The 25,180-nt window shown below is 42.8% G+C and overlaps 1 protein-coding gene across 1 annotated transcript; it reads right to left on the reverse strand.

Moving 5' to 3' along the window:
- Nucleotides 1–2,481: 2,481 nt before the first annotated feature.
- On the reverse strand, nt 2,482–2,739 carry LOC120401155 (histone H4-like). Its single transcript, XM_039530817.1, has one exon. It carries the CDS (start codon nt 2,737–2,739, stop codon nt 2,482–2,484), a length of 258 nt encoding a protein of 85 aa, XP_039386751.1.
- Nucleotides 2,740–25,180: the final 22,441 nt, after the last annotated feature.

The raw sequence follows: 25,180 nt of genomic DNA on the forward strand, positions 1-25,180 counted from the left end.
TGAGAACCTTCAAATATTTTACATCTTTGTTGGGGGAGAGCCTTCTCCTAGTGAAACACAGATCAGTGTAAGCAGTGCTGGGAATCCTGGGATAGTTCTTTCTCTTGTGTCATGATTCTGTGTATGGCCATATACAGTATATTTAAATATTCTCTCAGGGTTAGTGTGGATGATGCCATTGTAATGGCAATAAATATGGTTTAATGTAATATGGTGACATACATGTAGAGAGTATTTTTATAAATATTAATATTAATATTTTTAATGTTAACCATTTTTTATATTTATTCTGCTTTGGGGTAGTGCTAGCAGGGTGAAAGCACAGTTGCCTGGCACTATAATTTACAGCTATTATTTTTCAGTTAGTTACAAAGAGTCAAAATTGGAGATGACGTTTTTTGTTCTAACAAATATTTTTTGTTCCAACTAAGATGATGATTAACATAAGAATGGCTCTACTGGGTCAGACCAAGGATCCGTCTACCCCAGTATCCTGTCTTCTGACAATAGCCAGTGCCAGGTGCCCCAGAGGGAATGAACAGAACAGGTAATCATCAAGTGATCCCTCCCCTGTCGCTCAGTCCCAGTTTCTGGCAAACAGAGGCTAGGGACACCATTCCTGCATATCCTGGCTAATAGCCATTGATGGACTTATCCTCCATTAATTTATCTAGTTTTTTTTTGAACCCTGTTCCTGGTCTTGGCCTTCACAACATCCTCTGGCAAGGAGTTCCACAGGTTGACTGTGTGTTGTGTGAAGAAATACTTCCTTTTATTTGTTTTAAACCTGCCGCCTATTAATTTCATTGGATGAGCCATAGTTCTTGTCTTATGTGAAAGGATAATCAACACTTCCTTATGTACTTTCTCTACACCAGTCATGATTTTATAGACCTCAATCACATCTCCCCTTAGCCGTCTCTTTTCCAAGCTGAAAAGTCCCAGTCTTATTATATGTGCAGTTCAGATTATGTTTTCCAATGTGCATTACTTTGCATTTATCAACATTAAACTTCATCTGCCATTTTGTTGCCCAGTCACCCAGTTTTGAGAGATCCTTCTGTAACTTTTCACAGTCTGCCTGGGTTTTAACTATCTTTAGTAATTTTATATCATCTGCAAATTTTGCAGCCTCACGATTTACTCCTTTTTCCAGATCATTTATGAACATGTTGAATAGGACTGGTCCCAGAACAGATCCCGGGGGACACCACTATTTACCTCTCTCCATTCTGAAAACTGGCCGTTTATACCTACCCTTTGTTTCCTATCTTTCAATCAGTTACCAATCCATGAGAGCACCTTCCCTCTTACCCCGGGGCAGCTTACTTTGCGTAAGAGCCTTTGGTGAGGTTCAGAGGGGACTGTCCTAAATTTTAAATAATGGTTTATAAAAACACTTTTAATAATGGACAAAATACTGCACATGTACAGGGAGAATTAACTACAAAACCACTGCTTGGTAATTAACCAGTTTTCTGTTGTCAAGTACATTTGTTTAAATACTATTGTATTGTCATCAGCAGCAAGTAGCGGCTCAAAGTCTTGTTCTGCTGAAGTCTTGTTAGAGACCTCCTAGAGTTTTTCTCTATATGAGGTTAAGTACCTAATCACCTGATGGTTGAACAAAGAACAAGTTCTTTCCTTTCACTTTTCACATCTTACACATGAATGACAAGCTACCCTGCAGTGGCGTAAGATCCTGCGTACCTGTCTCAGGCACAAACTCCAAATTGGTTGCAAGTTCTATATTCAGATGTTACCAGCTGTAAACTCCTCAGGCACTATAACAACTTTAACATGGAGTCACAGACAATCCTCTTGGGTACCCTGATCCATCTCACCACCCAGGTAAACCTGCCTTTGTGATAAATTCAGATTACTCCCAGTCCCAAAAGCCCAGTCACTTAACCCAGCTCAGTTGCATGCTATATCTTACACCAAAGACAATCCATATAGCCAATCCTATAATAAACTCTCTAAAGCTTTATTAACTAGGAAAAAGAAGCAAGAGAGTTATTTACAAGGTTAAAGCACGTAAACATGTACACACAAATGAGTTAGTCTTAATTTTCAAAAGGTGATAGCTTCTATAATAAGCAAGTTCTATATGTTCCTTAGGGCTAACCCAGGCTAAGCACTGGGGATCTTTTGCTTATGTTTAGTAATTCTTGCCAGTCCAAGTGGTATAAATATATAGTTCCTCCTTGTTAGGGCTTTTTAGTCTTTCCCCACTTCTGCTCCAAGTTGCAGATACTGGCACATTGCCTCTTCATGGGGGATGAGAGTGGGGAGAGCAATCAACAGTCTTTTGTCCTGTCATGTTCCAGAATAGTTTCTCTGGTGTCGAAGGCCCTTTTTCGTCTGGCAGGACCTAACACCTTCTGTTGGAGTCTATTGTTTCACGCTAGTTCATGCTTGTCGCCTGTCTGGTGATTTACACAGTTACAGAGGCTTATCCTGTTGATTTTAATGACCCATTTAGCCACCAAAACCATAGAGAGTATGACCCTGGTGCTTCAGGGCATAAACCACATCCATAGCCATTACAGTCTTTCGCTTGGCATGTTCAGTGTAAGTGACAGCATCACGGATCACGTTCTCCAAGAACACCTTCAGCACTCCCCAAGCACAAATAGCTGGCTTGGTAATACTTTGGATATTATCCCAAAGCACTTTACGATGGCGCTTCGCACCTCCCTTGCCCAAGCTTTTACCACCCTTACCGCGACCAGACATGGCGAAATCAAGTCACACACAACCGATAATGCAAACGCTCACCTTACAATATGAAGCAGCAAAGAATCCTGTGGCACCTTATAGACTAACAGATGTTTTGCAGCATGAGCTCTCTCTGATACCTTACAATATGAGATACAGATGTTAAGTGAGATTGATGCATGCGGCAACATACAAGCATTCAATACAGACTAAAGACCGAGCACATTTCTATAACTCTAATACCTGTTTTGACCATACTAATACACAAGTGAGCCAGACTAATTCTAGCTCTGTATTTGTCAGTGTTCAGTTGAGACATGGGGCCCTTGGCATGAGCTGGCACCTGGTTTGCCAGCATCACAATAAGAAATCGACTACTGCTCTGCAGTGGAATTATTGCACACTGTAAAACCAACTGTTTGTATTTCTGGTCTGTAAGAGATCATCAGCAAAGCCGTCACTCAATGAGCAAAGTACAGCTCTGCTTATGTTAACTTCATGAGCTTGGTTTCCCCTCACGGATGCAGGGGCTGTTTTCCAGTGCTCTGCCAGGGGAAGGCAGCTTTAATTTACCATTGGACTTCCATAGGAATCCCACTAGTGGAGCTTCCCCACGAGAGATGTGGAATAAGCATCTCTCCTGGGGGTCCTGACTGCATTTGGAGTTGTGCTAGCTGGTGCCAGGCCAACCAGCCAAGCTTGCGGATGCCTTGGACCACTGCAACCTCCCTGGACCCCATCCTTAGGTGGATTTTCCATGGCTAGAGGCCCAAAGTCCAGGTCTCTCCAGGAGACACAGCCCCATATCTTGATGATTTTAACCAAAACAATATCTGAAAATGCAGGACTTGCTATTAAATTCAAAAGGGCCAGTATCTGCTTTTAACAGTGAAGCCAGAGAGTATTTTTTGGGGGAGGGAGGGGGAAGAGTTTCAAGGCCTGATCCTCTGAGATACTCGGTGCCCTGGGAGTTGAGGGCACTTCTCACCTTTCAGGAAATGCTCAGCATCTCACCGAATTGAGCCCGAGTGAGGTCAGTGTGGACAGTCTGGTTTAAAAAAATCCACCCTCCCATCCACGCCAACCAAACAACAACAGTGAAACTGAAAAACACCACGCCAAGGTGGCTATGCCTAAATTGAGTGACCACATGATTGCACTGCTGTGTAACGCTTGCCCTTCCTCAGCCTGTCCCCTTCCTACCTTTGGTCATCCTCCCATTTTGTCAACTCTAGTATTTAGATTTGTTTGCTTTTGGGGCTAGGTGCTGTGACCAAATTCACAAGCGTAAGGCGGTCTAAGTTAGATACACCCCCATGCTTACTCTGAGAGCCATATTTTCACTTAAAACTGCCCTACTGAGGTGCAAGAGGCTTTAAAGCAGTGGCTTTCCACCTTTCCAGACTACTGTGCCCCTTTCAGGAGTCTGATTTACCATGCACACCCCTAAGTTTCACCTCACTTAAAAACTACTTGCGTACAAAACTAGACATAAAAATACAAAAGTGTCACAGCACACTGTTACTGAAAAATTGCTGACTTTCTCATTTTTACCACATAATATAAAATAAATCAATTGGAATATAAATATTGTATTTACATGTCAGTGTATAGTATATAGAGCAGTATAAACAAGTCATCGTCTGTATGAAATTTTACTTTGTACTGACTTCGCTAGTGCTTTTTAATGTAGCCTGTTGTAAAACTAGGCAAATATCTAGATGAGTTGATGTACCCCCGGGAAGACCTCTGTGTGCTCCTGTGGGTACGTGTACCCCTGGTCGAGAACGACTGCTTTGAAGGAGTGGAACTTGCCCATTGTGGAGCCAGAAGGAGGAGTTAGTTAAAGCCGTCCCAAACATCATTTAACACCCCACTTTATAAGTTACACCCACTGACATGCTATTACCCACCAAAAGAGCAGGGCTACATGATCTTAAGTGAGTGTAAAGGGGTTGACACCATCTTACACATCACTCTGAACCTGGTTCCATATTTTTCAGTCTTCTGTGAAGTTCCTAGTAAACGTTTGCATGCTATAAAATAGCTAGCTGTAAGTCAAGCAATGCTCAAGTGATGATGGTCTTGAGTGAAGTAGATTGTCTCTTGCCTTATCTCTGGTACATTTGAAGTGGTCCCACAGAAGAGCCAGACTTGTTATCTCCCAATGATGTAATTTCATTTGCTCCCTGCAAAAGTGTAGGGCCAGGATAGCTGGGTTAGATTTCATTTCAACTGCCCCCTCTTTGGTAGGCAGCCTGCCATGGGCCTGTCTCAGAGATCTCTGGTTTTCTTGGCTTGGTTTGTGACACAGAGCCTGCCCCCCCTCCCTTGCCTGCCCCGGTGACCCAGTCCACTTTAAGGGCCCCTATTACAAAAGAACTACTTATTCAATGAATTGGGCATCTTTGCCAAGGATGGGCTCCTGGAATTGGGCAAATTCCATGAACATTTGCCTAATCCTGGGTTTGATACAGTTCCTTGGCATGTACAAGGCTGATCCTAAGAGTCAGGCCATTGAACCCCTCCCAGCAGTTTCTGGATAAATAGAGGACTTTAATTTCCAGCATCACAAAGCTCACATAAGTGTCACATCCACCCACGTCCTATGGGGATTGATCCTGCTTTGAGTAGGGGGTTGGACTAGATGACCTCCTGAGGTCCCTTCCAACCTGATATTCTATGATTCTCTATGCGCGGGAAAGGGTGTTATGGGAAGGGAGGTGGAGTCATTGGTGAGATCAATCACGTGTTTCACTCTCTCTCAAACTGTTGCTCTAAACTGAGATTATTGAAACTTTATCCTTGATGATAGCCCTACTTCCTCTAGCGTGTGCATTTCTGTATGCTTGATAGGGTGGCACAGCTCCTAAAGGCTACCCTCCAGTGGGCCTGCACTCCTGGGCTAGGCTGTGATACTCCTCTGCTCACCTTGTCAGGTGCAAATAGCTATGTTTTGCAGCCTTAGGGGGGCAGATCCTCAGCTGGTATAAATTGACTACAAGGGAGCTACGACAATTTATACCAGCAGCTGAAGACCTGCCCCAGCACAGTGAAGCAGCCCTGCTCCTGAAAAAAGACTGCAAGGCTGTTTTGCCCTGGCCCTGCCCCTTGGGTAGTCATTCGCACCAGTGCATTGCATGTGTGAAGTGGTCCCATTCCGATGTGGTAGCATTTTACATCCCGTTGGCACTGGTGTAAATGATGAGCCCAGGGGCTGGGCAATGGAGAACTGGGCCTGGCCTGTTGCTCCAGCCCTGCCACCGGTGTTTCTGGAGTCAGTAAAGCCTGCTTGGCCTAATGCAATGCTGTGGAGCAAGCATGCCAACGGCATGTAAAAGAACACCCACCCCTGAAGGCTTTCAGAACTCAGCAGCCATACAGCAGCCTTGGGAGCATGTTAGCTTCCCTGTGATATCTGTCAGAAGATGAATAAGAGCCCCATCCATGCCATTTACCCTTCCCTTGATCTGTCTCAGGGAAACAAGTGCCCCATCCAGGCTGCTTAGCTCTCCCCTACCTCAGAGCCAGACTGCATCCCTAGCTCACCTCACCAGGCCAGATCCACAGACAGAGGGATGCACCTTTTTTTTTTCTGGTGTGGCTTTTTGCTTTTAAAGGTTGCTGCTGACAAATCTATCTATTTGGGGCAAATTGTCAGTGAGAAACTTCCGCTCGAACTCTTTGGGACAAAACTGGTTCTTTGAAAGGGTAAATCCCATTGCATGAAGGGCTGAACAATGGGCAAATGTGTTGCTGCTGCTGCTGCCACTGCCGCTGCTGCTGCTGAGGCTGGGGCTGTGACAAAGAGCGGATTAATTGGTGCCGCGGCTGACTGGTTCGAGATGGCTCCACTCAGCCTGCGCCGCGGGGAGCCCCATTGACTGGGCCCCGAGTCCCACTTCTCACAAACTCCAAACAAAAGTCAATTTCTTTTTTATAAGGCGGGGGAAGAAAAAAAAATCAGTTCGTGTTTGAGCTCGGGAAGTTGACTTGTTGGATTATAGGGCGTCATGCTCTCTCTGTCTGTCTCTCCCATGCTTTAAAGTTGCTTCTCCCTTAAGACAAGAGTGAGGGAAAAAAAACAAATGAAAGGACAAACAAACCATCCATACTGGTGTATGTGTGCATGCCAGCAAACCAACTGGGTCCTAGGTGTGTGTACTTGTGCATGGGGGATTTAACGTGAGCTCTTGTTTAATGGTGATAAACGTCTCCATATATTATAAGGCCATTCCTACAGTTTTCTCTAATGCTTTGTGCTCCTTGGATGCAAGGCACTGTATGATAATCATGAATAATAACATGCTCATAGGTTTCAGAGTAGCAGCTGTGTTAGTCTGTATCCGCAAAAAGAACAGGAGTACTTGTGGCACCTTAGAGACTAACAAATGTATTTGAGCATAAGGTGCCACAAGTACTCCTGTTCTTTTAACATGTTCATAGAGGACATCATGGCCTACTACTACTTCTACCATTCTTTGTTTTAATTATGGAGGTTTTCCCATGTGGAAATGGGCAATACGCATTGATTACTTTGTGTCTGACTTCAGTGGTCTCTCTGGCTCACCCCAAACTCCCACTGACTTCAAGGTGAGATTTGGATGTACAAGGAATACAGGTTAAGTCCCATACTTGGTTGATTTAATGCATGCATGAAAACTTTGCAACTTATAAAGGAGCAGTCAGAAATAAAAAGAGAGGTGATGTATCCTTTTCAAATATCAAGTTACATACAGATCTTACTAGACATTTCAGATTCCTGCAGTCATTCCGTGGTTGCGGTTATCTGGGCATAGTTTCGGGGTAGTTAATCACTTTAATGGTTGTGATGATCTCATGACACTTGATACACCATTTCATCATATTTGGTCCTTCTTTCAGAGAAGGTGATCCTTACAATACCACACATGAAGAAGAGAGACTCTTATCAGATGGTGCTCTCCCCATTGGGGTGGTTTAATGACATGATATATGCACACAAATACCAAAAAAGTTACCTGCCATTCATTTTCATGTATTTTTGTCTTGTAAGGGAAAATCAGAAATTAGGTTTTTTCCTCCACCTTTGACCTAGGTATCTGATGTTCCACCTATTTGCGTGCATTGCTCTGACATATAGGGGCATATAGGCATACTACAGCACAAAATTAAAAGGAGTCCATTTCAGAGTCTTTAAAATAATATTATAGACATAATTATTAGTAATCTAAATATGAACTTTGAAGATAAAATATGTATTCGCTATGCTAATAAATTAGTATTATTAGTTTTGTAATTGATTATGTAGTAGGTAAACAGAACATGAAATAAGGCTGAAGAATATGAAGTGCAGTGATTTTGATTTCCCAGGTTGATGTGAAGCTTAAGATAATTTCCATGTATTATGTGTTTATATGCTCTGGGCATGAAATTGTAATTTAAAGTCCACGTAACTGACTCTAGATTTTATTACATACACTCATGCAGCAGAAGTAAGGTGTTCTGAAAATGGGTACAACTAGAGCTGAATGTTGCATATAGCTAATAGCTCTTGAAGCTTCTATTCTAAACCCAGCTATGTAGCAGGATCTGCTTCTACTAGATAGTAAAGCCTTTACTGAGAGTGACGGTGACTGCACTGCACCCACTGTCTGATCCTCGTACTTTTATATTCTCTGCCCCCCGCCCTGATATGTGTCCTGAATTGCTTCATGTTTAGTCATAGTTATTGACAACTGAACTCCCAGGCTCAGATAATAATGAGTCTGGGGCAGTAGACAATTAGATTATAATCACAGAAGATGATTCACTGTTTTCTTCTTCCTTAATAGAACCCACTTAGGAGACCATGAAGATTTTAAAGGCAAATTTTTTCACAAGTCTAAAAAAGGGATCTTCCTGACAGCTGGATTTTGCTCTTAAAAACTTCATGTGGAGCCCATTTAGAGGGCAGAAGACAATTTAATAATTAGTCTTATTCATTCTGCCCCTTTATTATCATGATTCTGTCGATTTCACTACCAATAACTAAACCTAAACATTTTCAGGAGAGCACCTAAACCGAGGAAGGCCAGGCCAGCTCCAAGAACAGGAATTACCAGTTTTTTTCAAAGGTGGTGGAAAAATTAAAGAGAAAAAGACTGGAGATGGGGCATTTAAATCTGACTAAAAGGCAGTCATTGGTTGCTTTAGCAAGAGCAGCTGCAGTGGAGTGAAGTGGCTGAAAACCAGATTGAACAGTAGCAGAAAGCAGTAGCAGTATGGAAGTAAATGAATCACTTGAAGAGATGAGAGGAGAAAAATGTACTGGAACAACTAGATCACTAGTCTGACTTCCTGTATATCACAGACCACCACGTGCACCCTAAGCCAAACAATGGAAATGAGACCAAAGTAAATGAGATCCACACGTAGAGAATAGGAGAGACCTGAGATGGCAGAGAAAGAATTAAATGAAATATATTGAGATAATCCTGGCCAGCGACCTGCAGCCCTGTGCTGCAGAAGAAGGTGGAAAAACTCCCAAGGTCACTGCCAATCACGAGAATTGTGACGTGGATAAGAAAGTGGCTAAAGAGGAGAAGGCAATGGATTGTGCTGAAAGGTGAGTTATTGTACTGGAGGGAGGTCACTAGTGGAGTCCCTCAAGGATCTGTCTTGGAGCAAATCATATTTTTATTAATGACTTTGGCACAAAAAGTAGGAGCGTGCTAGTAAAATTTGCTGATACAAGTTGAGGCATCATCAGTACAGAAAAGGATTGGAATATTATACAGGAAGATCTGTATGGCCTTAATGGCTGGAGTTACACAAATGGGATGGAATTCAGTAGTGTAAAGTGCAAAATCATGCAGTTAGGGTCTAATAATAAGAATTAGGGCTGTTGATTAATTGCAGTTAACTCACACAATTAACTCAAATTAATTGCGATTAAAAAATTAATCGTGATTAATCGCAGTTTTAATTGCACTGTTAAACAAGAGACTACCAATTGAAATTCATTAAATATTTTGGATGTTTTTCTACATTTTCACATAGATCTTGTATTCTGTGTTGTAATTGAAATCGAAGTGTATATTCTGATTATAAATATTTGCACTGTAAAAATGATAAACAGAAGAAATAGTATTTCACCTCATATAAGTACTGTAGTGCAATCTCTTTGTTCTGAAAGTGCAATTTACAAATGTAGATTTTTTTTTTGGTTACATAACTGCACTCAAAAACAAAACAATATAAAACTTCAGAGGCTACAAGTCCACTCAGTCCTACTTCTTCAGCCAATCACTAAGACAAGGATGTTTGTTTACGTTTACAGGAGATAATGTTGCCTTCTTCTTATTTACAAAGTCACCAGAAAGTGAGACCAGGCATTTGCATGGCACTTTTATAGATGGGGTTGCAAGGTATTTACGTGTCAGGTATGCTAAACATTCATATGCCCCTTCATGCTTTGGCCACCGTTCCAGAGGACGTGCTTCTATGCTGATGACGCTAGTTAAAAAAAAATGTGTTAATTAAATTTGTGGCTGAACTCACTGGAAAAGAATTGTACGTCTCCTGATTTGTTTTATCTGCATTCTGCCATATATTTCATGTTACAGCAGTCTTGAAGATGATCCAGCACATGTTGTTCATTTTAAGAACACTTTCACCGCAGATTTGACAAAATGCAAAGAAGGTACCAATGTGAGATTTGTAAAGATAGCTACAGCACTCGACCCAAGATTTAAGAATCTGAAGTACCTTCCAAAATCTGAGGAGGACGAGGTGTGGCACATGCTTTCAGAAGTCTTAAAAAAGCAACACTTTGATGCAGAAACTACAGAACCCGAACCACCAAAAAAGAAAATCAACCTTCTGCTGGTGGCATCTGACTCAAATAATGAAAATGAACATGTCAGTCTGCACTCCTTTGGATGATTTCAAGCAGAACCCATCATCAACATGGACACATGTCCCCTGGAATGGTGGTTGAAGCATGCACATCTGGCACATAAATATCTTGCAATGCCGGCTACAACAATGCCATGAGAACACCTGTTCTCACTTTCAGGTGACATTGTAAACAAGAAGCAGGCAGCATTATCTCCTGCAAATGTAAACAAACTTGTTTGTCTGAGCGATTGGCTGAACAAGAAGTAGGACTGACTGGACTTGCAAGCTCTAAAATGTTACATTATTTTATTTTTGAAGCAGTATTTTTGTACATAATTCTATATTTGTAAGTTCAACTTTCATGATAAAGAGATTGCATTAAAGTACTTGTATTAGGTGAATTGAAATATACTATTTCTTTTGTCTTTTTACAGTGCAAACACTTGTAATCAAAAGTAAATATAAAGTGAGCACTGTACACTTTGTATTCTGTGTTGTAATTGAAATCCATATATTTGAAAATGTAGAAAACATCCAAAAATATTTAAATGGTATTCTATTATTGTTTAACAGTGCGATTAATCCCGCGATTAATGTTTTTAATCACTTAACAGCCCTAATAAGAATTTCTGCTATAAACTGGGGGCTCATCAGCTGGAAGCAAAAGAGGACAAGAGAGACCTGGGTGTGGGGGAGGACCGCAGGATGACTAGGAGCCACTAATGTGATGCCTCAACTTTGTATCAGCACATTTTATTAGTACAGTCCTATTTTTTGTGCCAAAGTCATTAATAACAATATTAAGTAAGCTTGGTCCCAATACAGATCCTTGAGGGACTCCACTAATAACCTTCCTCCAGTCCAATGACTCACCTTTCAACACAATCCATTGCCTTCTACTCTTTAGCCAATTTCTTATCCACTTCACAATTCTTGCACTGATCCCCATCTTTCCTAATTTAATTCCTATTTGGTACCATGTCAAATGCTTTACTGAAGTCCAAGTATAAAAAGGATCAGTTATTTTCTCAAAGAAGGAAATCAGGTTAGATTCTCACAATGAACCTTCCGTAAGCCCAAGTTGCATTACATTCCTTTTACCATTTATCTCAGTGAATTTAATTATTCTTTCCTTCACAATTTGTTCTAAAGCCTTGCAGACTTCTGAGGTCCGACTAGCAGGTCTATAACTGCCCAGATCACTTTTTTTCCTTTTCCTGAATATAGCTACAACATTAACTAATGTCCAGTCATATAGTACCACCTCTATATAGATTATTAAAAATCCTTGCTAGCAGACTAGAAATCGCATGTGTCAGTTCTTTCAGTATTCTGAGATGGAAATTATCTGGTTCCCACCAATTTGAGTGCATTACACTCTTTAAGATTTTCCTCCACCTCAAAGGTGGTCATTTCCACTTCTAGACATTCATTTCCATCAGCCATACTGCCTTCATGGCTATGTTCTATATTATCATCCTTATTGAAAATTGAGGCCAAGTATTCATTTAGTTTTGGGGCCATACCTAGATATCTTTAATCTCTTTCCCATCAACACTGCATAGCAGCCCAAGCTCATCAGTCCTTATTTTCTTATTATTTTATAACTAAAAAACCCCTCTTATTAATTTTAATTTCTTTGGCAGGAGCTAATTCAGCTTGACTTTTAGCAATTCTCACTTTAGTCTTACATTTTCTAACCTCTGCAATGAAACTTTCTTTGCTGATCAGCCCCTTTTCCCATTCCCTATAGGCTCTCTGCTTACTCCTAATAACCTTTTGAGGTGGATATTCATCCAGATGGGCCTGGAGCCTTTCCCTACATGTTTTTTCCCCTTGCTTGGGATCCTCCTTCACATTTAAGTCCTGAAGCTCCTCAATCCGTATCACTTCTTTGATTAATTCTCCAAAATCTGCCCTCTTTGACATAAAAATATCATAGCTACTGATCCGGTTTGGCTTATCCTTCCATTATCCTATAGAGAGATAAGTGGAGATGGAGAGAGGGATGCATTGTTATGGAAGATGCAGGGACATGTTTGAAAACAAAAAGAAAAGGAACCCAAGGCACGAGTGAAAGTAGAGAGCAGAAGATAGTACAAAGTCTAGGGGTCAGTGGGGACGAATAGGCAACAGGTGTCAAGTGTTGAGGAGAGCATGAAGTTATAGATAAATACAATGGAATCAATGGATTGGCGGGAGGGTGGAGAGAGTCCAAGCCTGCAGCAAAATTGAAGTAGTGAATGAATGGGAAGTCTCAAACGGGGTGAGAGGAAGCTCAAGGGGGAGGGAACAGGCAAGGCTGAAGGAGTGGAGATAGTGGTGAGAAAAGAAACGTGGAGACAGAGATGTTAGAACTTGAGGATAAATCGGCAAGTCAGCCAGTAGGAGAGTTGGTCCATTGCTGGAGCCCAAAACAGAGGAGGTGAGGGGTGCTGGGCTTGACTAGATAGTCACGGTGCTGGTTTAAATCCCAGGAATCTCCAGGTAGAGACTGACACTAGAAGAAGAGAGAGAGAGGAAGCCAAGCAACAAAAATGCAGCAGAGGGGGAGGAGGAGGTGCCCAGAAGACTGTAGATGGCAGGGAGAGAAAAGATGTGGGCATCAGGTGTTAGTCCCAGTTAGTTCCCCTTCATCTCAGTATAATCCTAAGGAGAGACTGGATGCCTTTCAGAACAGGAGATTTGAGACAAGAATAAATCTAGTACCAGATATGGGATTATATTTACCAAACACTGTGTGCATCATGAATCCAGCTCTGTTCTCTTGTATTATTCCATTTCTTGCCTGCATGTGCCAAGACCGTTAAACCCCTGGGACAAGGACCCTGGATATTTATTTGCTACACCTCCCTCACTCTATGGCCCTGTGTACACTTACAGGACTGAATAGACAATAACATACCATTATGCTGGTTAACCTAGGTCTCAACAGTTGACCCACAGGGTTCCAGAAATGTGTGCCCAGAGTTTACATATCACATACAAGGCAAACATCATGCAGTTCCTCTGCTGGATCCTCAACTGAAGCCATGCTTTCTGTTACTCAGAGTTTAGTCTGCTAAAGAGTCTGTAGTATTTTGTAGGAAGTTGCAAAAACTGGCCCACAGGGGTTCACAAAGCCCAGGGTTGGGGGGCTTCCCTTTTTTGGGGAGAGCAGGAACTGTAAAGGAGAATCTCAGCTTTCTTTCAAAAACAAAAGTAAATCCTCACCCTCCTTGCAGAGGCAGCCTTGAAACTACAACCAAAGCAAACTGACCTCTCCAGTTGAAAGGTTGTAACTGACCCCAGATTATTTGCTATCCCATCATAGCTACTCAGAGCTGGCCTTTTGGTCCAGAAAAACTTGTGCCATGAGTCTCTTGAAAGCTTTAGATCCAATATTTTGTGACTATCCAGGGTGAGAAATGAGAAATCCAGGGAAAGGGTCAATCTGAACTTCCCTATATATATAGAGAGACAGACAGATCTCATCAGATCTGGAAGGGATCTTGAAAGGTCATCAAGTCCAGCCCCTTGCCTGCACTAGCAGGACCAAGTACTGGTTTTGCCCCAGATCCCTAAGTGGCCCCCTCAAGGATTGAGCTCACAACCCTGGGTTTAGCAGGCTAGTGCTCAAACCACTGAGCTAGCCCTCCCCCGCAATGGGACACATGTAATGTGCCTCTGGCCCTGAAAGGAAGGGGCGGCTCTATGTATTTTGCCGTCCCAAGCATGGCAGTCAGGCTGCTTTCGGCGGCGTGCCTGCGGGAGGTCTGCCGGTCCGGCGCCTTTGGCATACCCGCCGCCGAATTGCCGCTGAAACAGTGGGACTGGCGGACCTCCTGCAGGCGTGCCACCAAAGGCAGCCTGACTGCTGCCCTCACGCCAACCGGCAGGCCGCCCCCCCATGGCTTGCCCCCCAGGCACGCGCTTGGTGTGCTGGTGCCTGGAACCGCTGCTGCTGAAAGGCCCTGTGGCATTGGATTTTTAATGATGACATTTGTATGGCTAAAACGATTCTTTAGGTTCATTTTTTAGGTGTTTTGAATGGCTTAGTTTCATTTTTTTCTGCTTCTGAACCTCAAACAGCAGTGCTCTTAGTAACCAAGGATCCTGTGTTTGCTGGGGGATGGGTACAAGAAATCCTCCTTCCTTGAGTAATCTGTACTCACATGTGTAGTTCCATTGACTTCAGTGGAGCGACTCATGTGAACAAGGACAGCCTGCTTGAGTGAGGCTGCTGTTCTCCATCACTGGGAAATCTGAGGAGACTCAGAAGGATAAAGAGCAGGAAGCAAAGCATACCGCAGCTCCAGCAGCAGCTCGGGCTTGTCTCTGTATGGGAAGACTGGCCAGACTGAATACTCTCAGTACTTAACAGTGGGTTTTCCAAGAGACTTTATGCAAAATAATTCCCCAGGTTATTTCTTCAGTGCTGTGATATCTGATGCCATTCGCCACATACTGTGCCCCTTTTACAAACTTATTGGTGTGCTGAGATGTAGGGTAGAATTGCTTCAAGATGTGAACTCCTAGCATCTGGAGTTCTCCCACAGGAAGAACTGGATGCTGACGCACCCTAGTTTGCCTCTGCTTTCCTGTCAGAGCCCTGTGAGTCCCCCACTTCAAGGCCTCAATGCCCGGATCACTGAGGGATGGGGGCTCCCTGCAGAGCCTGGCTTTGGTGCTACTCAGTTAGCCAGAGAGGGTTGTGCTGATCCAAGTGAGGTGCTCCCTCCCAAAGGCTGAGCATGCTGCTTCCCCAACATCCCTAGCCCGAGGCTGGGCCTGGAACCTCATCCCTAGATCCCTATCGATCCAGGTTTCTATACCTTCCCCATTTTGTCCTCCGTAACATTTCCAACTCTGACCCTTTCACTCTGTCCATGCTGCTAAACTTTAATTCAAGCCTTTATTATCATTCCTTCCTCTTGGGCTACTGCAGTCTGCTTCTCTCTGACACACTCACCTCCCACCGCCATTCACATTGCAACCACGAGACTATTTTTCTTACCTGTTGCTCTGACCATATCTTCCCCCCCCCGCCACCGCCTCTTCAGATCCCTCCACCGGCGCCTCCTCTTTCGCCACAGCCCAGTCAAACTTCCTGTTCTCATCGCCAAGGGCCTTTACAGCGTTGTTCTGCCCTGTTGTTTGTCTCTTGTCTTTTGTGCTGTTGCTCCTCACCCTGGCCTCCAGCGCTCCATCAATGAGAGAAGCTTTATCCGTCAGTATGTCAGCTTCTCCCACCACCTTCTCTGTGCTGGGACACTCTACCTTAATAAATAGATAAGGCCACTGCCCTCTCCTCCTCAAAAGCCACCCCTGCTGTGAGGCCTACGAGTAGTTTAGTTGTACATCAGTCAGGGATAGTTGACTTTATTTATTTTTAAAAAACAGAGACCTTCTGAGCCATCAAGTTATGCAATAGCCACTTAGGGAACCAGGTGATCATATTTTCATTATCCTTGTTCTCCCTTCCACCCCTTTCCTCCGTTTGCTTGTCCATTGCTTAGCACAAAGGAGCCCTGATCTTGACGGGGCTTGTAGGAAGTACCGCAACACAAATAATAAGCAACAAGAATACTAGGTGGAGGTTGCAAGATCAGGCCCTTGCATTGTAACTTTTTCTTCTGGGATAAGAATAGTTTCCTTCTTTCTTCATGTATAGTGCCGTTCTGCTCTGAAAAGTGACTGCATTTACGCTAAGGCCCAGATCCTCAAAGGTATTTAGGTGCCCACCTCCAATTGATTTCAGTGGGAGGTAGGCACCTAAGTACCTTTGAGGAGCAAGGGCGAAGCCCCTTTACATGGCTCTGGCAGTGTAAAGGAGCCTTAAAATGGGTGTGAATATAGTTTATGCCCACTTTAAGGCCCCTTTACACTGCGAGAGCAGTATGACAGGGTCTTTGTGTAAGTGAGAATTGGGCTCATTACATTAGAACAGCGGTTCTCAAACTTTAGCAACCCGAGGACCCCCATTTTGATTTAATTTTTTTCATGGACCCCCAAGCCCCCTGTTCAGCCTCAGTCTGACACATTTCTAAGTTTAAAGCATTTTGTTGTGTGTTATTAAAGACTAGACCTTATGTTTATCTTAACTAAATACAGAATTAATTCACCATATCACACTTTAAAGATGCACAGGCAGTTCAAAGGAAGTTTACAGTGCATCTAAGTTATTTATTTATTATTCATTATTCATTATGATTATAGTACCTAAATTATAGCCATCCAGACACGGGGACCCATTGTGCTGGGTTGTGTACAGACACACAGTAAGAGACAGTCCCTGTCCCAAAGGACTTACAGTCTAAGCTGAGAAAAGCCAAGGTTGGAAGAAGGGAAATATTATTATCTCCATTTCACAGAAGGGGAACTGAGGCACGGATAGATGAAGGGACTTGCCCAAAGGCACCCAGGAAGTCGGTGTCAGAGCCAAGAACTGAACCTAGATTTCCTGTGTGCCTTACCCACAAGGTCCTCCCTAAGGATCTCCTGTTTTTGGAAGAAGGCCTCTCCACAGGTGGAACGTGGCACTGGGGACACTGAACACTTTCAGCCAAGTAAGCTACCAAAATGAAAGGGCCAGTAACGACGGATCATCTGTCTCCCCCAGAAATGTCCATCTTCTTATCTTTAATCAGTCTAAAATACACAAACCCTACCTAATTGCCTGTGATTTTTTAGTCACAGGCTGGCAGGGTTCTGGTCTTCCTTTTTCCTCTAGTTGCATGTCATTGACATTAATAGTGTCTCTGCCTACCAGTGCCAGGAGGAGAAGATATACTTCCATTCACATTTTTTCTTGGAAGTTTAGCTGCAATCAGCTTTCTTTTTCTTACAGAGACCTCGTGTTGAAAATCGGTTGTATGTGATCCCATAAATGGGACTGTAGCGCTCTTGCTTGGAGAACCAAGCTCTAACATGCCAGGTTATAATTAAAGTGCCCATTCCAGCTGACAGTGTTTCCAAGAGGGCCGAATCTGAATAATATGAGGAAAAAGCAGAGCATGCAGATGCTTACCTTCTTAAACCATGCAACTTCTGGAAAAGTGTGCCTTTAATTAGTGTTATAGATGCTGCACCAGGCACAAGTCATTTGGAGCCATGCAAGAGCAGAGCTGAACGATATCTTTAAAACAATTTTCTACAAATGTTGATTCTCACTGTCCAGCTCCACTCTATATGCAACTTCCTTGTTCTGAGAAAGGCAGAGAAGAAACTCTTCAACAGATCGAGAAGGGCTTTGAATCTAAAATAACTCAGACTTGTTATTTATTATTTATTGTTGGGCTAAAATGCATAACAAATGTGAAAGGCAATATTCACCTTGATACACAGGATTATACATCCCCTCATTGAAGGCATTCAAATCATTACCAAAAATATATTCTCACACAGGCCAAGTTCTGTCCTTTTGAAGATCTGTGACCAACATATGTAAATGTGAGGGCCATATACTGTCCTAGATCTGTCCATACAGTTTCTACTGAGATTAGTGGAAGCTCAATATAGGGCCTAGAAGCAGTATATGGCTTGGTTAGGCCCACAGACAGAGGACAGTTTAAAGGGCTCTGTCCTGTTCCTGTTGAAATCAGTGGCAAACTCCCACTGACTTAAACAATTGCAGGATCTGGCAAGTGACAACAGGATTGATACCTTCTGTTTCCATTTGATATATATCAGTCAGTGTTGGTGTATCTGGCCGTGGACATGGTTGTTCAGAGCAGTATTTCTCTAAAACATGGTCAGTGTTTAATCCTTGCATTGATCCAGAGATATGTGTCAATCTGAACAAGTTTATATCTATTATATGCATCGTTTTGACTGTCCGGTTCAGAACAGGCTCCCTAATCATATCTTAATTTTGACTTCTATGGTTACAAAATACTTACAGTTCAGCTGCACAGCACATCTTGCACTAATTTTTATGAAAACAGCTTCAATTTTTTCATGTTCTCTCACATATGTGTTCTTAAGTAAAGGAAGACAATTTTAAACCGTATCACTGACTTGATTATACCTGGAGTACAGCAGAACCTCAGAGTTACAAACACCAGAATTACGAACTGACCAGTCAACCACACACCTCATTTGGAACAGGAAGCAATCAAGCAGCAGCAGAGACTTTAAAAAACAAACAAACAAAACAAATACTGTCCAGTACTGTGTTAAACGTAAACTACTAAAAAATAAAGGGAAAGCAGCATTTTCTTCTGCATAGCAAAGTTTTAAAGCTGTATTAAGTCAATGTTCAGTTGTAAACTTTTGAAAGAACAACCATAGCAAACAACCTCCATTCCTGAGATGTTCGTAACTCTGAGGTGCTACTGTAATAATTAAATGAACAATATTATAAACCTCTATCTGGTGCAGAAGTAAAAGTCACATAATAGAATCATAGAATTGTAGGACTGGAGGGGACATCGAGAGGTCACCTAGTCCAGTTCTCTGCACTCAAGGCAGGACTAAATGAAAACTAGACCATCCCTGACAGGTGTTTGTCTAACCTGCACTTTAAAACCTCCAATGACAGAGATTCCCCAACTCCCTTTGTCAATTTGTTTCAGTGCTTAACTACCCTGACAATTAGGAAGTTTTTTGCTAATGTCCAACCTAAACAGCCCTTGTTGCAATTTAAGTCCATTGCTTCTTGTCCTATCCTCAGAGATTAACGAGAACAATTTTTCTCCCTCCTTCTTGTGACAAACTTTTATGTACTTGAAAACTGTTATCATGTCCCCTCTCAGTCTTTACTTTTCCAGACTAAATAAACCCAATATTTTCAATCTTCTCCCATAGCTCATGTTTTCTAGACCTTTCATCATTTTTATTGCTCTTCTTTGGACTTTCTCCAATTTGTCCACATCTTTCCTGCAATGTGGCACCCAGAACTGGATACGATACTCCAGTTGAGGCCTTATCAATGTGGAGTAGAGCAGAAGAATTACTTTTTGTGCCTTGCTTATAACACTCCTGCTAATACATCCCAGAATGATGTTTGCTTTTTTTGCAAGTGTTGCACTATTGACTCATATTTAGCTTGTGGTCCACTATGACCCCCAGATCCCTTTCTGCAGTACTCCTTCCTAAGCAGTCATTTCCCATTTTGTATGTGTGCAACTAATTGTCCCTTCCTAAGTGGAGTACTTTGCATTTGTGCTTATTTAATTTCATCCTATTAACTTCAGGCCATTTCTCCAGTTCGTCCAGATCATTTTGAATTTTAAGCCTATCCTAAAATCCTATCCTATCCTCCCAGCTAGGTATCATCCGCAAACTTTCTATGCCATTCTATTCTCTATGCCATTATCTAGATCAGGGGTCGGCAACCTTTCAGAAGTGCTGTGACGAGTCTTCATTTATTCACTCTAATTTAATGTTTCGCATGCCAGTCATACATTGTAATGTTTTTAGAAGGTCTCTTTCTATAAGTCTATAATATATAACTAAACTATTGTTGTATGTAAAGTAAATACGGTTTTTAAAATGTTTAAGAAGCTTCATTTAAAATTAAATTAAAATGCAGAGCCCCCCAGACTGGTGGCCAGGACCCAGGCAGTGTGAGTGCCACTGAAAATCAGCTCACGTGCTGCCTTCGGCACACATGCCATAGCTTGCCTACCCTTGATCTAGATCATTAATGAAGATATTGAACAGAACTGGATCCAGAACTGACCCCTGCAGGACCCAACTTGTTATGGCCTTCCAGCATGACTGTGAACAACTGATAACTACTCTCTGGGAACAGTTTTCCAACCAGTTATGCACCTACTTTACAGTAGTTCCATCTAGGTTGTATTGCTCTAGTTTGTTCATGAGACGGTCATGCGAGACAGTATCAAAAGCCTTCCTGCTCCTCTGGAATTCAACAGGAGCAGGAGCTGGCCTGTGTTGCCCCTGGGTCCCAGCTATTTCATCTGAATCTTTGATTTAGGTCAGAGAGATGGAAAAACTCACAAAGCCAAATAGCTGCTTATTGGCTACACAGCTGGAGAGTATCAAGATGTATGTTATTCTCAATTAAACTCAGCGGCAATTTATGCTCAATGAATTCACACCTGAGTCCCCTGTTTCAGACAGTAGTTGAAAAAAAGTATGGGCCAAATTAACCCCAGTTACACTGGGGAGTTACATTAAGGATGACTTTGACCTGACCCTATATACCTGATTCCCTCCTACTCTTTTTCTGTGCAGGGCCACCCAGAGGATTCAGGGGGCCTAGGGTCTTCGGCGGTGGGGGGCCCCCACTTTGGCGGTAATTCGGCGGCGGGGGGTCCTTCCGCTCCGGGACCCGCCACTGAATTGCCGCCAAAGACATAGCACTTCGGCGGCGGGTCCCACTTGGGAGGTAATTTGGCAGCGGGGGGTCCTTCTGCCCCGGGGCGGAAGGACCCCCCCACTGCCGAATTGCCACCAAAGACCCGGAGCGGAAGAAGCTCTGGGGACCTAAGTCCCATGAGAATTTTCTGGGGCCCCCGGAGTGCAGGGGCCCTGAAAAACTCTTGTGGGGGCCCCTGCGGGGCCCGGGGCCTGGGGCAAATTGCCCCACTTGCCCCCCTCCCCTGGGTGGCCCTGTTTCTGTGCTGGATACACGAAAGTATATGTGTGTGGAGGTGGAAAGAGGGGAATCAGGTGGGCAAAAGTTGCTTTAAGTCATCTCTGTGTCTCCTGAATTCTGGCCTGGATTAGGGCCTCCTTGCCCCTTCCCACTGCAACCTAGAGCAATCCAGAGCTGCTCTAAGTTGCATTGGCTTCTATGATTCATTCAAAATAGGACAGAATATCTGTGCTGCACTGTAGGGACTCCTACCTTGTCCCTAACCCTTCCCACCTCTGGCCCATCCCCTACACTGCAGGCTGTGAGAGTGGCTGGTATAAAGCCATTACTTGGGTTCTGTGCAAGCCCAGGAACCCTCCTGAGACAAAGGGATTCGGAGGGTACCATTTCTGTTTCCATTGCAGCCCCTTTATGTTACCTCAGTACAATTCACAGTCTAGCCCTATGTGTATAGGGATAGCCATCCCCTTTTGAGTAAACTACATCTCCTGCTGGGCTTTGCCATCACAAATGCAGAAGACTTATCAAACCAAAGTAAACTTTAGAAAGAAGATGGAATTCTAGTGTATCAAAAGTTAAGCGGCGGAGCCATGTACTTCCCTGGATTTGCACAGGGAATGCCTGTTTGTGACCCTGGGAGTTCTCTATATGAACGGAGGGCAGTATATAACAGGCTGCAGGCCAGACCTTACACTTGGCCTATTACAAAATCCAGTACTATGCAACATGCACACAGCGGCAGAATCGAACCATTGTAATAAAAGACTTAACCGTTTGAAAACCTAGATCTTTTGGTTTGTTGCTTAATATTTGGGACTGCTATTGTGCATCCCATCTGAGAATCTCAACGTACTATATAAACATTACGCTATTGGCTCACCTACCACAGAGATGGAGAAACGACTCAAAGAGAATCCATGCCTAGCTTTTCACTAGAAATGCTGCAGCCGCACAGCTGCACCACTGTTGCGCATCAGTGTAGACACTCATTACAGTGACTGAGAGGTGGTAGCTAGGTTGATGGAAGGGGATTAGGCCAGCTTAACTAAGTCGCTCAGGGGTGTGGATTTTTCACACCACTGAACAACGTAGCTGGGTTGACTTAATATTTTAGTGTAGACCTGGCTTAGTGGTTTTCCTAACATCCCACTACAAGTTAGTAGCTGATCCAGGAATCGAACGCAGATAGCCTGATTGCCAGCCCTGTGTTTTAATCACAGATCAGACTTCCTCTTCCTCATTGCAAAATGTGCTCTAAATTATCCCTCCCCAGGCAACATTTTTGAACAAGTAAATTGTTGGGGCTCTGTATTCCTGTTTATATAAGAGAAAGGAGCTGTATGTGAGTTTGTGTGTGAGTGTGCATATGTGTGTTATATTTTTATCCTATTCTGTACTATCTTATTACTATTCTACGTTAGTTAGAGAACTGTTAATTCCATGTGTTTTCCCAAAGCCACAGAACCACTCATATTCATTACTTTTCAAGACACCATTAATTTCAGGTTTATTAACTTCAGGTTGCCACCATGAAGTTTTATTTTCCATCCTACGCCATGCACTTTAATAGCAACTTCTGAAAAGAATCCGATTAACTTCAGTAGGGCTGCATGGGTGTGAAGGAGGGCAGAATTTCACTGAAAACATTGTAGACACAGGAAAAGGCCACCCAAATGCCTTCTGCCCACCCTTTTTTGGTTGCATCAGTCTGTTTGAAAGGGAACTGTGTTCATCATCTTTGATGTCTCCAGTTCAATGGTCTGTCCATATTAGATTCCACAAAAGGCAGTGGGCCAAATTCGTTCCGACATGATTCCATTGATTTCAGTGGTTTTACACTGGATAAATCTGGCCCAATATTATAGTATTAGATGGTGTGTGTGTGTGTGCGCGTGCACGCACACACTATTAGCCCATACTCTTTGCCTGAGATCATTCAGTAAAAAGACTGATTGCTGTTGCAGTTGCAATTTGCACAGTAAATCTAAATCCTTTTGTTGACCTGCCCAAGTTCACATTCTAAAAAGGTGTGCATCTGAATTTAGATGCATTTTGCTAATTTGTTTTATTATGCATGGAAATATTGGTATAAATGGTGTTTCAATTATTTTCTAAGGCAGGGACCTATGCATTCTCTGTAGTCACAAAGACTTTAAATGGAGTTATTTTTCTCTGCCTATAATCATTCCCCCTTTTAAGTATCCAGGCAGAAAAAGTAAGTTTACTGCTCCTAGCACAATGGCCCTCTTCACTTTTAGGTTTGGGAGACCTGGGTGACCTATGAAAGTTAATTAGAAGGTTAACAAAGACTAAGGCAGAGTAGAATACATCGCCTCTCCTCCAGCCAAAGATGTCATCCATTAATTAGGGAAATCGTTAAGGTGGCCTTTATTGAATCCATAGAAAATCGGCAGTTGGCGGTCGACAGTTTTGATCAGATTTTCCTCTCCCCAGTAATGCTCCCCTTAATAGTACGAAAAGCCGAGGGTTTGGGGTGGGATGGGGGGGCTGGTCGGGGGAAAGTGGGGGGTGGAAAGTATGTGTTTCAGCGACATTACAGTTAAACAGCCGCCAATTGTGACGGCTTTGAGTCTCAGGCTACATTGCATACTTTCTCCATGATGTAATCTTTATTGAACCTGGAAGATGGGGTTGGGGGGGAGGGCGGGGAGAAGAGCAAGAGAAACTCATTGCTGCTGCTGTTGCTGCTGCCTCTCAGCCCTAGTAGTTAATATCCCAGTCTTCCTGGGCAGAACACATTGCTTTTGCATGGTAAAATGCTATCCATCCCCCTTCCTTCCTAACATTAAACCAGTCTGTTAAGCAGTGGTCAGTGAACAGGCATCTGTGCTGGAAACGTTTCGTCCTACACTCATACATTCACTTTAATGTTGAAGGGCCTTGATGGAGACTATGGCTTTTTTGCCCTCTTTGAACCGCTGCAGTTCCAGTGTCGCTGTGGAAACGCCACGTGAAACATTGTAGAGTCCCCGTGTTTTAAAATGAGACTATTTTCTTTTACCTACCAGGAGCAAGGGGCGGGGGCATGATTTTTGTGACTATTTTATTTATAATTTTGCACTTCACATTTTGAACGGATGGGGTGGCTTTTCTGTTCGTGTGTCTCTACATATCTACCGTAGCAGTTATGGAAAATCTGATGCGCAGTCATTGCCAAATAAGTCCCATTGCACATCTCTCTCTCACTGGCTCTCTCTCTCCCGTCACCCGCTCAATGTATTGCTCATCACCATAATATCTGAGCAACACTTCGCATGGACATGAGGGGCTGTCATTTTCCAGAGACTGAAGGCAGGGACAACAGTTACCCGCAAATGACATATTTACGTTTAAAGGCCCAACTCTGCATCTATTACATCTGTTGACCACAGTGAGAGTTCTGAGTACTTCAAAAATACAGGATCAAATCTTATATGAATGTACAGATACCTTCAGTGATGCCAAGTGATAGAAAATGTATTAGTAACATTTCAAAAATAAAGTAGTTGCGTGAATAGCACTTTATTTCATTGGCTTTCTCCATGATAAACAACAAATGTATACACACTTTCAGGCCATTAAATATTACCAGGACATTGAAAGGATGTTGTGCCTATGCTGGCACTTCTAACTCGGACAAAACTTCTCCCGCCATCAAAAGGAATTTTGCTACTATTCCATTGTACCGTGAAATAGTCTAACCTTAAAAATCTGTTGCTACATTTTAGAAGTAAATATTAAATAAGAGACATGCAGGACAACACTACTTTACCGTCTATATTTGTTATACTCTATAGCAAAAGTCAATACTATATTTTGTATCACATCTTTCATGCAAGTGGTACCTTAAAACATTTTAGAGTTAAATAATACCATTACCATAGAAAGCAATTTGTCCAACTGAGAAGGAACTGGCAGCATCTCTTCCATATAAATGGTGGAGAAATCTCAATATACTCACTAGAAGCTCTTCACTGCAACCTCCACTCAAGTGAGTAGTCACCTTGCTTTCAAAGAGACTGCTTGGTGAGTAAGGATTACTTGGTGAGTAAG

This window comes from Mauremys reevesii, linkage group 3 (assembly GCF_016161935.1).
Source record: "Mauremys reevesii isolate NIE-2019 linkage group 3, ASM1616193v1, whole genome shotgun sequence".
NCBI lineage: Eukaryota > Metazoa > Chordata > Testudines > Geoemydidae > Mauremys > Mauremys reevesii.